At 42.7% G+C, this 15,153-nt stretch overlaps 1 protein-coding gene and 1 long non-coding RNA gene across 2 annotated transcripts; both read left to right on the top strand.

Annotated features, from left to right (window-relative positions):
• Positions 1-53: 53 nt before the first annotated feature.
• Positions 54-5,027, top strand: LOC148002580 (uncharacterized). The gene is made up of 2 exons (XR_015633424.1): positions 54-327; positions 4,710-5,027. It is a non-coding gene; the product is annotated as an uncharacterized LOC148002580 (long non-coding RNA).
• A 3,360-nt stretch (positions 5,028-8,387) lies between these two features.
• On the top strand, positions 8,388-12,148 carry LOC148002579 (uncharacterized). The gene is made up of 2 exons (XM_087577315.1): positions 8,388-11,531; positions 11,703-12,148. The coding sequence occupies exons 1-2, from the start codon at positions 11,387-11,389 to the stop codon at positions 12,146-12,148; spliced, it is 591 nt and encodes a 196-aa protein (XP_087433441.1). The 5' UTR covers positions 8,388-11,386.
• Positions 12,149-15,153: the final 3,005 nt, after the last annotated feature.

Raw genomic sequence — 15,153 nt, 5'->3', positions numbered from 1 at the left:
GTCCGACTACAGGCGGGGCGGGGCGGGGCGGGGATGGTGACTGACAGCCGCGCAAGCTGGGTGCTGTGCCCAGTGGCGAGGACAAGGAGTTGGCACTGCCTGTGCTACCCGCCGCCCTAGGGAGCTTGTGTTCTGATGACTGTGTACCTCCGGAGATACACTCTAGCTTGAGGGCTGGACGGTTCTGGAGACACAAATACAGATGACCCTCAGACATCAGCATTTCCCTGGAGCGTCCCTCAACTGGTTCTCTGCCTGAGAACTAACCACAACGCTGGCCCAGCAGTAGCAGAGTTGCTGCTACCAGAGAAACACTGCTTGCCAAATGTGAGCATGGAGATAGCAGGGTCTTGAAGCTTCTCGCTTTGAAGTTAGTCTCTTGGCAAAAGTGCCAGAATATTCCACCCAAACCACCCTCAATGCTGGATTATTCTAGTTTGGACATTTTATGTCAAAATCAGTTTGGCAAATCTGAGATGCTGAGAGGGGTTCCTAAGGGATATAGTAGGGCCTGTGTGGGACAAAAGACATTTGCCCTGTTTCTTGAAAGGTCATAGAGTGGGGGCTGGGGATTTAGCTCAGTGGTAGAGCGCTTACCTAGGAAGCGCAAGGCCCTGGGTTCAGTCCCCAGCTCCGAAAAAAAAAGAACCAAAAAAAAAAAAAAAAAAAAAAAAAAAAAAAGGTCATAGAGCACAGTGGGGTTAGTCTTTTTTTTTTTTTTTATTAACTTGAGTATTTCTTATATACATTTCGAGTGTTATTCCCTTTCCCGGTTTCCGGGCAAACATCCCCCTCCCCCCTCCCCTTCCTTATGGGTGTTCCCCTCCCAACCCTCCCCCCATTGCCGCCCTCCCCCCAACAGTCTAGTTCACTGGGGGTTCAGTCTTAGCAGGACCCAGGGCTTCCCCTTCCACTGGTGCTCTTACTAGGATATTCATTGCTACCTATGAGGTCAGAGTCCAGGGTCAGTCCATGTATAGTCTTTAGGTAGTGGCTTAGTCCCTGGAAGCTCTGGTTGCTTGGCATTGTTGTACTTTTGGGGTCTCGAGCCCCTTCAAGCTCTTCCAGTTCTTTCTCTGATTCCTTCAACAGGGGACCTATTCTCAGTTCAGTGGTTTGCTGCTGGCATTCGCCTCTGTATTTGCTGTATTCTGGCTGTGTCTCTCAGGAGCGATCTACATCCGGCTCCTGTCGGTCTGCACTTCTTTGCTTCATCCATCTTGTCTAATTGGGTGGCTGTATATGTATGGGCCACATGTGGGGCAGGCTCTGAATGGGTGTTCCTTCAGTCTCTGTTTTAATCTTTGCCTCTCCCTTCCCTGCCAAGGGTATTCTTTTTCCTCATTTAAAGAAGGAGTGAAGCATTCACATTTTGATCATCCGTCTTGAGTTTCGTTTGTTCTAGGGATCTAGGGTAATTCAAGCATTTGGGCTAATAGCCACTTATCAATGAGTGTATACCACGTATGTCTTTCTGTGATTGGGTTAGCTCACTCAGGATGATATTTTCCAGTTCCAACCATTTGCCTACGAATTTCATAAACTCGTTGTTTTTGATAGCTGAGTAATATTCCATTGTGTAGATGTACCACATTTTCTGTATCCATTCCTCTGTTGAAGGGCATCTGGGTTCTTTCCAGCTTCTGGCTATTATAAATAAGGCTGCGATGAACATAGTGGAGCACGTGTCTCTTTTATATGTTGAGGCATCTTTTGGGTATATGCCCAAGAGAGGTATAGCTGGATCCATAGGCGGTTCAATGTCCAATTTTCTGAGGAACCTCCAGACTGATTTCCAGAATGGTTTTACCAGTCTGCAATCCCACCAACAATGGAGGAGTGTTCCTCTTTCTCCACATCCTCGCCAGCATCTGCTGTCACCTGAGTTTTTGATCTTAGCCATTCTCACTGGTGTGAGGTGAAATCTCAGGGTTGTTTTGATTTGCATTTCCCTTATGACTAAAGATGTTGAACATTTCTTTAGGTGTTTCTCAGCCATTCGGCATTCCTCAGCTGTGAATTGTTTGTTTAGCTCTGAACCCCATTTTTTAATAGGGTTATTTGTTTCCCTGCGGTCTAACTTCTTGAGTTCTTTGTATATTTTGGATATAAGGCCTCTATCTGTTGTAGGATTGGTAAAGATCTTTTCCCAATCTGTTGGTTGCCGTTTTGTCCTAACCACAGTGTCCTTTGCCTTACAGAAGCTTTGCAGTTTTATGAGATCCCATTTGTCGATTCTTGATCTTAGAGCATAAGCCATTGGTGTTTTGTTCAGGAAATTTTTTCCAGTGCCTATGTGTTCCAGATGCTTCCCTAGTTTTTCTTCTATTAGTTTGAGTGTGTCTGGTTTGATGTGGAGGTCCTTGATCCACTTGGACTTAAGCTTTGTACAGGGTGATAAGCATGGATCGATCTGCATTCTTCTACATGTTGCCCTCCAGTTGAACCAGCACCATTTGCTGAAAATGCTATCTTTTTTCCATTGGATGGTTTTGGCTCCTTTGTCAAAAATCAAGTGACCATAGGTGTGTGGGTTCATTTCTGGGTCTTCAATTCTATTCCATTGGTCTATCTGTCTGTCTCTGTACCAATACCATGCAGTTTTTATCACTATTGCTCTGTAATACTGCTTGAGTTCAGGGATAGTGATTCCCCCTGAAGTCCTTTTATTGTTGAGGATAGCTTTAGCTATCCTGGGTTTTTTGTTATTCCAGATGAATTTGCAAATTGTTCTGTCTAACTCTTTGAAGAATTGGATTGGTATTTTGATGGGGATTGCATTGAATCTGTAGATTGCTTTTGGTAAAATGGCCATTTTTACTAAATTAATCCTGCCAATCCATGAGCATGGGAGATCTTTCCATCTTCTGAGGTCTTCTTCAATTTCTTTCCTCAGTGTCTTGAAGTTCTTATCGTACAGATCTTTTACTTGCTTGGTTAAAGTCACACCGAGGTACTTTATATTATTTGGGTCTATTATGAAGGGTGTCGTTTCCCTAATTTCTTTCTCGGCTTGTTTCTCTTTTGTATAGAGGAAGGCAACTGATTTATTTGAGTTAATTTTATACCCAGCCACTTTGTTGAAGTTGTTTATCAGCTTTAGTAGTTCTCTGGTGGAACTTTTGGGATCACTTAAATATACTATCATGTCATCTGCAAATAGTGATATTTTGACCTCTTCTTTTCCGATCTGTATCCCCTTGATCTCCTTTTGTTGTCTGATTGCTCTGGCTAGAACTTCAAGAACTATATTGAATAAGTAGGGAGAGAGTGGGCAGCCTTGTCTAGTCCCTGATTTTAGTGGGATTGCTTCAAGTTTCTCTCCATTTAGTTTAATGTTAGCAACTGGTTTGCTGTATATGGCTTTTACTATGTTTAGGTATGGGCCTTGAATTCCTATTCTTTCCAGGACTTTTATCATGAAGGGGTGTTGAATTTTGTCAAATGCTTTCTCAGCATCTAATGAAATGATCATGTGGTTTTGTTCTTTCAGTTTGTTTATATAATGGATCACGTTGATGGTTTTCCGTATATTAAACCATCCCTGCATGCCTGGGATGAAGCCTACTTGATCATGGTGGATGATTGTTTTGATGTGCTCTTGAATTCGGTTTGCCAGAATTTTATTGAGTATTTTTGCGTCGATATTCATAAGGGAAATTGGTCTGAAGTTCTCTTTCTTTGTTGTGTCTTTGTGTGGTTTAGGTATAAGAGTAATTGTGTCTTCGTAGAAGGAATTCGGTAGTGCTCCATCTGTTTCAATTTTGTGGAATAGTTTGGATAATATTGGTATGAGGTCTTCTATGAAGGTTTGATAGAATTCTGCACTAAACCCGTCTGGACCTGGGCTCTTTTTGGTTGGGAGACCTTTAATGACTGCTTCTATTTCCTTAGGAGTTATGGGGTTGTTTAACTGGTTTATCTGTTCCTGATTTAACTTCGGTACCTGGTATCTGTCTAGGAAATTGTCCATTTCCTGAAGATTTTCAAATTTTGTTGAATATAGGTTTTTATAGTAAGATCTGATGATTTTTTTAATTTTCTCTGAATCTGTAGTTATGTCTCCCTTTTCATTTCTGATTTTGTTAATTTGGACGCACTCTCTGTGTCCTCTCATTAGTCTGGCTAAGGGTTTATCTATCTTGTTGATTTTCTCAAAGAACCAACTTTTGGTTCTGTTGATTCTTTCTATGGTCCTTTTTGTTTCTACTTGGTTGATTTCAGCTCTGAGTTTGATTATTTCCTGCCTTCTACTCCTCCTGGGTGTATTTGCTTCTTTTTGTTCTAGAGCTTTTAGGTGTGCTGTCAAGCTGCTGACATATGCTCTTTCCTGTTTCTTTCTGCAGGCACTCAGCGCTATGAGTTTTCCTCTTAGCACAGCTTTCATTGTGTCCCATAAGTTTGGGTATGTTGTATCTTCATTTTCATTAAATTCTAAAAAGTTTTTAATTTCTTTCTTTATTTCTTCCTTGACCAGGTTATCATTGAGTAGAGCATTGTTCAATTTCCACGTATATGTGGGCATTCTTCCCTTATTGTTATTGAAGACCAGTTTTAGGCCGTGGTGGTCCGATAGCACGCATGGGATTGGGGTTAGTCTTTTAATCTGAGAAAAAAAAAAGTCTGCCCTCAGACTTAGTCCCCAAATTGAAGAAGAATCAATATGAATTAAAACTGTCATTAATTATCTTTATATTTATTGACCATAGAACTATAAGAGCCCGAGATCAGGAAGGACTGAAGCAAAACAACTGTCTTCAGGACACTGCCTTCATGGACTCAGAGCACCTGTGGTTAGGTTGTTGTACAAGACCTGAACAAAACCAAACCCACTGACATTCTAACATGGTGAGACCAAGGGTTCATGTGTACCTCTGTTAACTGAAGGCCCGATGATGGCTTCTGCGAGAAGGAGATACTGTTTTCTTTCCCGGTATGGACTCTGGTAGGTCAACTACTCTCCAGTGAATGACTCCATGTCTGTTAAGTGTTTGAGTAGTACGAATTGTATGTACTAAGTGGTTTTATTGTGTGTTTGTTTTTAATTAAGAGAACACAAAGTTAGTGAAGGGAGTTGGCGGCAAATCACGGGAGGAGTAGAGAGTGGAAATGATTAAAATACATTGCATGAAGTTCTAAAAGGATTACTAAATTTATATTAAAAACTTACAGATTGTGCCAGGCAGTGGTAGCACACACCTTTAGTCCTCGAGCTGAGGAAGCAGAGGCAGACAGATCTCTTGAGTTTGAGGCCAATCTAGTCAGCAGCTGAGTTCCAGGACAGCCATGGCTACACAGAGAAACCCTGACTTAGACTAAGTACTAAGTGAGTAGTGGACCCTTGTCTGGTATGTACAAGGTTCTGGGCTTGATCTCCCCCACCCCCCACCTCATTCCCACCTCTGTTACCACCAGCTGACTAAATATGCTTCCATTTCTTCAGCCCATGCACTGAGCAGCAGTGAGTGACAGCAAGTGGCACACTCTATTGTCAGTCTGTGTCTATGCCTTGAGGATCAGACCCCTACTAGTGTTACAGTCCCTGTTCAGGTCTTGATCAGGACCCTCAAACCCTTGACAAGCAGACTGTACTACAACCCTCAGCCTGGAGTCTGAGACCTTCAGGCCTGAGAATTTGCTAGATTTCTGGTTCTAGGGATGAGGGCTAGCCACGTTCTCTTTTTCTGTGTTTTTGGTTTTTGGTTTTGTCTTTTACAGCCAGGTTTCAGTTCTTCTGGTTTCTCTATTTGCATTTCTCTTCTTCCTGCCCTGGAAATGCTTCCCCTAGTCAGCTGCTTCTTCAGATGTTCAGATGAGCCATTGCCTAGGGCTTTTCCACAACTTGATAGCTGTTGCTGGCCAGATAGCTGAGGTAAGACTACCTTCTGGGACCAGGCCACCCACCACAGCTGGCATAGTGGGGTGCACTTTCAGGCCCAGCAGAAGCAAATGGATGTCTGTGGTTTTTGAAGCCAGACTGGTTTACATATCTGAGTTCCAGAACAGACAGAGGTACACAGTAAGACCCTATCTCAAAAACAAACAAAAAAAGAAAAAAAAAAAGAAGAGGAGAAAAGGAAGAGGGGAAGGGGAGGGGAAGGGGAGGGGAAGGGGGGAGAGGAGGGGAAGGGGGAGAGGAGGGGAAGGAGGGAGAGGAGGGGAAGGGGGGAGAGGATGGGGAAGGGGGAGGAGGGGGAGGGAGGAAGAGAGGAGAGGAGAGGACAGGAGAGGAGAGGACAGGAGAGGAGAGGAGAGGAGAGGGGAAGGGAGGGGAGGGGAGGGAAGAGGGGGGAGGGAGGAAGAGAGGAGAGGAGAGGAGAGGAGAGGAGAGGAGAGGAGAGGGGAGGGGAGGGGAGGGGAGGAGAGGAGAGGAGAGGAGAGGAGAGGAGAGGAGAGGAGAGGAGAGGAGAGGAGAGGAGAGGAGAGGAGAGACATACTGAGCGCCATGCAGTGTGGGCAGGTGGAAGACACCAAGAGGCCCACAGGCCTTGTGTCCCAGCCCTGGTGAGACCACTACAGTGTCCAAGTATGTGATGGAGAGATGAGAAAAACAAGTGAAATGGTTTGTGCACTCTCAAGAGAGGCAGATCTGGAGACATGAGGAATGAAGGTGGTGAGGACAGCCTGATGTGAATAATCTGAGATGTTACCTGAGGCCATGGTGACGTTCCAATCCATGCTGCCAAGAGGGCCAGGGGTCTGCGTCCATGTCTGTAGCCCATTTTACTACCAGAGCCCACATACACATTCCTAGTCTGGGCTGACCCTTGAGACCATATTGATGCCTGGGCAGAGAGGGGAGCGGGCCCTGTTGGTGTGGGCACAGGAGTACTGGTGGGTAGACAAACTCAGCTACCACTGAGGCCCCCACATCCAGAGCTTTGAGCTGGTCCATCTCCCCAAACTATGAACTGCTGGAGTGTGTGAATCGTCCTGCAGATCCAAAGCTGCAGGATCTCCACTACTCAAGACAACAAGAAGATACCTGAAAGGAATCCCAGTAAGGTTCAGTATTGATAGTGTAGTAGAAACTAGAGGCCTCAAAACCAGACCAATGACTCATTACAATGAACATTTGCAAGGAAAGATGTTTGGACACACTGAAGCTACCACACACAGAGAAATGATTTCCATTTGTTTTTCTTTCTTTTATTTTCTGTTTGTCTGTTTTCTCTTTTGGGAGGAGGTTGTTGAAGAGCAGATAAAAGGGACAGGGAGATGAGTGGGATTGGGGTCCATGATGTGAAATTCACAAAGAATCAATAAAAAGTTAAAGAAAAAAAAGAGAAAAGGAAAGGGAAGGGAAGGGGAAAAGGGAAGGGAAGGGGAGAGGGGAGAGGGGAGGGGGAGGGGGAGGTAGGGGGGAGGGGGAGGGAAGGGAAGGGAAGGGAAGGGAAGGGAAGGGAAGGGAAGGGAAGGGAAGGGAAGGGAAGGGAAGGGAAGGGAAGGGAAGGGAAGGATAGTATGGAGTGCCAGGCATAGCCTGTCATGATCATGTAAATGTAGGCATCATGTGCCGGGTGCAGAAAGGATCATGGATCGCCAGCCAAAGGACACCTGTTTGTGAGTACGAAAGGCACGACCTTCAGAGGCAAAGGCCTGAGTTAATACACCTTCAACATACCCATGCCTTTATTCTCAGCTAAAACTTTTTGGTTGGGGGCTGGCAAGATAGCTTGGTGGTTACCAGCACTTGCTATAGCAGCGTACCTGGGGTGAGTTTCCAGCACACCCACACACAGTGTTTCACACTATTTGTAACTCCAATACCCTCTTCTGGCCTCCATCAGCACACACATGTGATGCACAGACACACATGCAAACTAAACACCTATACACAAGTAAAAATAAATCTTTAAAAAAGCGAACACTAAAACCATCATTCAAAAATTATTTATCAAACATTATAGTGCGGGCTGACCATGCACAGAGGCATTTCTGTCCATCATTTTAACATGACCTAGAGCTAAGCACACCTAAAATAATCCTTCCTTTTAAATTATAACTTTAAACTGATAGTGTTCAAGAATGTACTTCTTCCTGTTTGTTTTGTTTTGGAGACAGGGTTTCTCTGTGTAGCCCTGGCTGTCCTGGAACTCACTCTGTAGGCCAGGCTGGCCCTGAACTCAGAGATCCTCCTGCCTCTGCCTCCCTCGTGCTGGGATTAAAGGCATACATCACCACCACCAGGCAGGAATCTACTTCTTAACTGAGCATGATTCTAAATGACCTTACCCTCAGTGAATATGCAGAGGTCCCCTGGATAAAATCCCCATGCTTCCTTTGTGGAGAAAGGACAATGCTTTGGAAAGGAGTTTCATGCTTTCTGTATACAAAGTCGACACTGAATTTTCTTTTTTTTTTTTTCTTTTCTTTTTTTTCGGAGCTGGGGACCGAACCCAGGACCTTGCGCTTGCTACTAGCAAGCGCTCTACCACTGAGCTAAATCCCCAACCTCGACACTGAATTTTCTGAAGTAACATTGTTCTGAACTTTACCTACCAATTAACTGTGCGCACAATGAGTGATAACCATGGCTGATCACTGAAATAACCAGATAGCACACCTAAATGTATAAAGTTTTTATTTAAAATTAGACAGACTCAAATACAAATGAAGAGTACAATACAAAATAGTAAGCCTTCATAAAACAGACTTCAGCCACCTTAGGTCTTATTCTGTTTATACTAACATTCTTTAAAAAAAAATCGAGAAATAGTGCAAAATCAAATTATTTTTAAACTCTTATTGCCAACATTAATGATATTCTGGAACAGAGGGCTGCAATGTAGCTAAGTGGTGCAGTGCTTGTCTAGCATGCCAGCACCACACACACATACAAATTATTACAAAACATCCAAAGAAATGTATTGACGAGGCCACTCTAAGGAGTAATTCCTTCTATCCACTAAAATTAATAAAAGAATTAAAATTCAGTGTAATTTCTCCCCATTCACAATAAGAAGCACCTCATCCTAAAAAGATGGGTTGTCAATTTCTCTCCAAGGCTACGAGGACCACCTTGTGTACTTGATTTTTAATTGTAATATGGCACAATAGGCTTTATCAATAAAATTTTCAATTTAAATGGAGGCTGAGGCAAGAGGATCCTTTGAGGCCAGGAATTCAAGACTAGCCCTAGGCAACATAATGAGACCCTCACCTCAATAAAAGAAAAAATTTAAAATGTTCCTTACAAACACTTCTGCTTCACTTCAAGAATAAGGGCACCATGGCTGGGCATGGTGATAGATGCCTTTAATCCCAGCACTTGGGACACAGAGGCAAACAATCTCTGTGAATTCCAAGCCAGCCTGGTGTACATAGTGAGTTCCAGGACAACAGGGCTTTTTAGAGAGACCCTGTCTCAAAAACATATAGATAGTATGTATTTAAAGTTAAAATGTAACTACAATAAACTCCCTTTAACACAGATGTGGCAAAATAAGAATATACATTAAACAACCATGTAACTGAGCCTCTTTTTTCCTTTATGAATGAGAACTAACCCAAAGACTGTATTTCCCCTTCCTACTTCAGGAAAAAAATATATTATTGTTATAAATACAATCTTAATATTTTACATGAAAAAATTACTAGGAGAGATAGTATAATGTTTAAAGCTGTATATTCCTGAAAGCATTTATGAAAAGTAATAAACTTGCCCTAAATAGACAACAGAAAAATATGCTAAGGAAAACATACACTCAAGGACAGCACCTGTATATAATTAAAGAACAAAGTTATTTACAAATAACTACGTGGCCGAACATTTTTCTAAATGTGCATACTATAGGGTCCTATATAGTTAGACATATAAGAGCAAACTATATTATCAGCTGTCATGATAATATACTTCTCACACTGGAAGAGTAAAATTCTTACCATCTGTTGCTCTATAGAAAGCAACATGAAACAGCAAATTCAGTATTTCTTGAAAAAATTTTGTCTACTTTGGCAATCCATAATCAAATAAATGATTAAGATACAGTGAATCTTTCCTAAAGTTTTAACTTTAGTATTGCTATTAGTAGCCCAGGTTAGCCTGAATCTCCCTATGTAGCTAAAGGTGGCCTTGAACTCCCAGACCCTCCTGCCTTGACATCCCAAGTACTGTGATTACAAGTGTATATCCCTGCTGGACTGTGGTGCTGCATGTCTTTAATTCCAGCACTTGGGAGGCAGAGGCAGGCAGATGTCCAAGGTGGAGGCTAACCTGGTCTACAGAGCCATGTCTCAAAAAACAAACAAAAGCCAAAAAAAACCAAAAAAACAAAAATGCAAGTGTTCACTGCCACTCCCTATGCTATTATTGCTCTATACAAACAATTCTAAGAAAGTCCTGAAAGAGCCAGAGGTGGGGTCAATCTGAGGCCAGTGGGAAATCCCACCACAGACCTCCAAGCACAGAGACCCCTCCCTTACAGGGAGGGCAGGGCTAGTTTAGTTCCTGGAGCAACTGCAAGCCAAACTGTCAAAGTCACCTGTGATTCCAAACTGACCCCCCTCTTAACTCCCAACCATCCCCCCTTGGAAAGTCCAGAGCAGTCCACTGACCACAAGTCAGTTTGAAGGTCGCTTCACCCCATCAATAGTACCCTGCCTGGTTACTATTGTATGAATTCTGCCCCAACTGTTTGCAAGGTATATAACTCCCCATTAGAGTCTGCTCAGGGTCATCGCCCCTTAAAGTGGGATGACCCCAATATGTTGGAATGATTAAATTCCTCTTGCTTTTGCATCGATCGCTGCCTCTGTGAGTCTCATTCAAGAGGTCCTGGAAGAAGTTCATTATGGACTTCACAGCCCTACTTTTTTGGAGTTCATTCAAGTTTCTGAAAGATTTAGCTGTTTGCCCAACTCTTGCCACTAAAGGACCTCTCTTAAAACCTGTTTTCCCTTGTTCCACACACTGATATTAAAGCTGTGTGCCACCACTGCCTGTCTATATGGTATGAGTTTATGCTTCTGCAGTAATTCAAATATTCCATAATAAAAGAATTTATTTGAGTCAAAAGAGAACAAAGTCTCTCCTACCAAAAAAAGCCAAGTTCAAAGTTTAACTGCCCAGACTAATAAATAATCCAGAGTCATGTAAATTACTATTCCTTAGTTATATGTTACCTTTAAATTATATAAACCAATAAAAGTACATTAAGTCTCTGCCTTAGTTTTCCTACATTCTGACATATTGCATTTTCACCTACATTCAAGTTCTCTGCAGCTCAAAGCAGGCCACTTCACATTCCCATACTTCTAAAACCTAGCAAAAATAAGAGAGGTAATTATCATATCCTGCCAAGTTTTTCACAAAAATGTTGAATGCCATTTTCAGACTAGAAAAACAGACAAAAGAACAATAAATTCTGCTGACAATGCCTATCAGATGAAATGGCTGTGTCTCCCATTACGGAAGAAGAGGGTAGCCAACATGCCTAAGTCTTATGGGGACTACTGTGATACATATCTTACCCAAGATTCTCTGTCTGTGAGGAAGACACACTGCAGTGGTCGGAAACACAAGGAGAATGGAAAGACTATTATCAGAAATGGATGGGGGGGGGGGGGGGGCTGGAGACATGGCTCAGCGGTTAAGAGCACTGACTGCTCTTCCAGAGGTCCTGAGTTCAAATCCCAGCAACCGCATGGTGGCTCACAACCATCTGAAATGGGATCTGACATACATAAAATAAATAAATCATTTAAAAAAAAAAAGAAGAAATGGATGGAAGAGCAGGTCCAAAACCTGGATGGCAAAATGACTGCCTTTCAACAAGGAAAGATCCCTCCAGCTCTATTCTCTGCTCCTCTGCCTGCAGGTGCCATGATCCCACCTCCCCCAAGTCTCCTGGATCCTCCTCAGCCTGGCATGATGCCTGCACCCCACATGGGAGACCTTCCCATGATGCCAAAGATGGGCCCTTCTCCTCCTCTTCCTCCTCCTCCTCTTCTTCCTCTTCCCCTTCCTCCTCCTCCTCTTCCTCTTCTTCCTCCTCCTCCTCCTGGGATGCCTGTGGGACCAGCTCCTGGGATGAGGTCACCCATGGGAGGCCACCTGCCCATGATGCCTGGGCCTCCAATGATGAGACCTCCCGCCCGCCCTATGATGGTGCCCACACAGCCTGGCATGACCCCGCCAGACAGATAAGAGCAGAAGCGCTCCTTATCATTTTGTATTTCTTGTTTCACCAGGAGACCTTGGTGCTGAGCCTGAGTGTTTACTAGATGCATGACAAGGAACTTCCCTTCCCAACAGAGAGAATGCTTCTGGAGGGAGAAGTGATACAAAAAAGTACGGTTTTCACTTATATTGTGAAATGTGAAAATAAAACCGTCAGTTCTTAAGAAAGAGAGGGGGGGGGGAGGAAAGAGAAGCAGCAGCTACCAGAACCAGACCGGGGAAGCTCAACCGTGGCGTTGCGGCCACTTTTCTAAAGTTAATGTGCCATGAAACAGCTCTGGTGTTACCACAGTGAGATGCTTTTCTTCAACTGTGGGCAGTAAATGAGATACTCAACTGTCAAAACAGAAAAATAAGAAATGTCCTTATCTCATACTGAAAAAGGAATGAAAGATAGGGTTGAAGGACGACTCACAAACACCTGTAATTCCAGGTTTAAGGGACCTGACATCCATTTCTGACTTTCTCCAGCAGACTTCCTCCACACACACATACATATTCTCCCTTGCACATGTACATGCAAATTCTCACACATACAAACACATACTCTCTTACATATAAACATACACACACAAACACAAGCTCTCTCACACACACAAGCTTCCGCACATACACATGCAAGCTCTTACACATAGACACACATTCTCTTACACATATTTACTCTCACACATACACACAAACTCTCACACATACATACACATACTCTCCCACACTTACACACTCTGTCTCACACACACACATATTCTCACATACACACAAACACACATACAAATTAAATATTTTAAAAGAAATGCAAAATTATAAAAGATAATTATTATTCAGAGTTAAATTATCAGTTTTTATCCATCAAGCATTTAATATTACACATCTATACTAGAGAAAATAGTTTAAAGTCAAGACTGTTGTTCTGTTTATAAAACACAGAAAACTTATCCTTTTCAAAGGATTTTGGATTTCTGAGAATGAAATTCAAGCCTTCACAACCTGAGTGCTACTTATTTATGAACTAAGCAAGTACAGCTCACCATAACGTAGAAATGATCCTCTCAGCAAGTACCACGTGGTCCTCAAATTTATTTTGGAAGGACCAGAACTTTTGTTTTATATACTTTCAATTAAAGGGCTCTAATGGCTTTAACAGAATAATGGATGATGTTAGCACCTACATTTAGAGAACAGAAGTACTGTCAGAATTTTAAACAGTTGCTTGACCACAGTTGGAACAGTCAGATCTGTGCTGTGCTATTTAATGTTAGCAGAACATTCTAAAAGATAAAATGCCAAACCCATAAATGTCACCTTTGATTGACAGATAGACCTTCACACTCAAACACAGTATTACTATTCCTGAAAATACTTTTTATTCTTTTCTATCGCTGCTGCTGCTGCTGCTTTTACTGTTTGGTTGGGTTTTTGTTGTTGTGAGGCAGGGTTTCACATATAGCCTGACTGACCTAGAACTCACTAATAAACCAGGTTAAGCTTGGACTCACAGGGAGTCACCTGCCTCTGCTTCCCCAGTACCTGGATGACAGGTATACGCCACCAGGCCCTGGTTTATTTCTTCTTAGTCACCATTAAATTGTCCTTCAAATGTGGCACTTTTCAGAGATTAGATTAGATTAGATTAGATTAGTCTATCAGGATTTTAAATGTTCTGCACTATGGGACAAAGGTCAGTGAGTGAACTAAGGACTGAGACACAGCTACATGGTGCAGAATTTACCTAGCATGTGCAGGGCTGTAGATCCGGCACACACACACACACACACACACACACACCACACACACGCAGTGAAATGTAGCTTTGGCTATTCAGATGAAGTATATATAGAAATAAAAGCAAGAACATAATGATGGGTACACACTGATTTCTTACAATCTATGTGTTCCCCAAATATTGGCACATAAATGTCAATAGCCTAAAAACATACACAATAAAAAGAGACATTTGAAAAAAAATAAAGAAAAAGAGACATTTGAGCAGCATTATTGCAAGTGAATAAGTCTCATGTCTCCTTTCTCCATATCAAGGAGAAATAACCTTGCCCAAGTAAGCCTAATTTTAATCCTACATGGAATACTTTACTTCAAAACTGACCCACAAATTAGCTAAAGCTTGTCATGAGGCAATTTAATCACCTCGCTTCAAAGTTTTATAATCCAGGAGTTAGGTGAGTTGTCCAGTGGCAGAGCACGTGCATCCTCAGAGGCTCAGGGTTTAACTGCCAGCACATACACACACACACACACACACACACACACACACACACACACACCACACACATACACACATACACAAGACACACACACAACACACAGACACACACATACATACACACAAGACACACACACAACACACAGACACACACAACATACAACACAACACATACACACACAGACACACACACACAACACACACAACACACACACACAACACACACACAAGACACACACACACATACACACAACACACACACAACACACACACACAACACACACACACAACACACACAACACACAGACACACACACACAACACACAGACACACACAACATAAAACACAACACACACACACAGAGACACACACACAAACACACACACACAAACACACACACACAAGACACACACACAACATACACACACAACACACATACACACAAGACACACACACACCACACACACACATACACATACACACAAGACACACACACACACACACACACACACACACACACACACACACACACACACACACACAGGCTTTCCTTAACTCAGAGGGTGAAAAAACCATGGTTTTAGTCCAAGGAGACTGCCCAGTTGTCCATAGCCCTCATCTTAGTCATGTCTTACGTATTATATCCCTTACTATGTAGTTAGGAAGAACTAAGTTCTCCTATTCAAATAACCAAGCTACTTCAAGAAACGGCTTCTGAAAGGCAGTACAGATGTAAAGGAAACATTATTAGTGT

Source organism: Rattus norvegicus, chromosome 11 (genome assembly GCF_021556685.1).
Source record: "Rattus norvegicus strain SHRSP/BbbUtx chromosome 11, alternate assembly SHRSP_T2T, whole genome shotgun sequence".
In the NCBI taxonomy this organism is placed as follows: Eukaryota; Metazoa; Chordata; class Mammalia; order Rodentia; family Muridae; genus Rattus; species Rattus norvegicus.
This window is presented reverse-complemented; position numbering and strand designations above follow the sequence as displayed.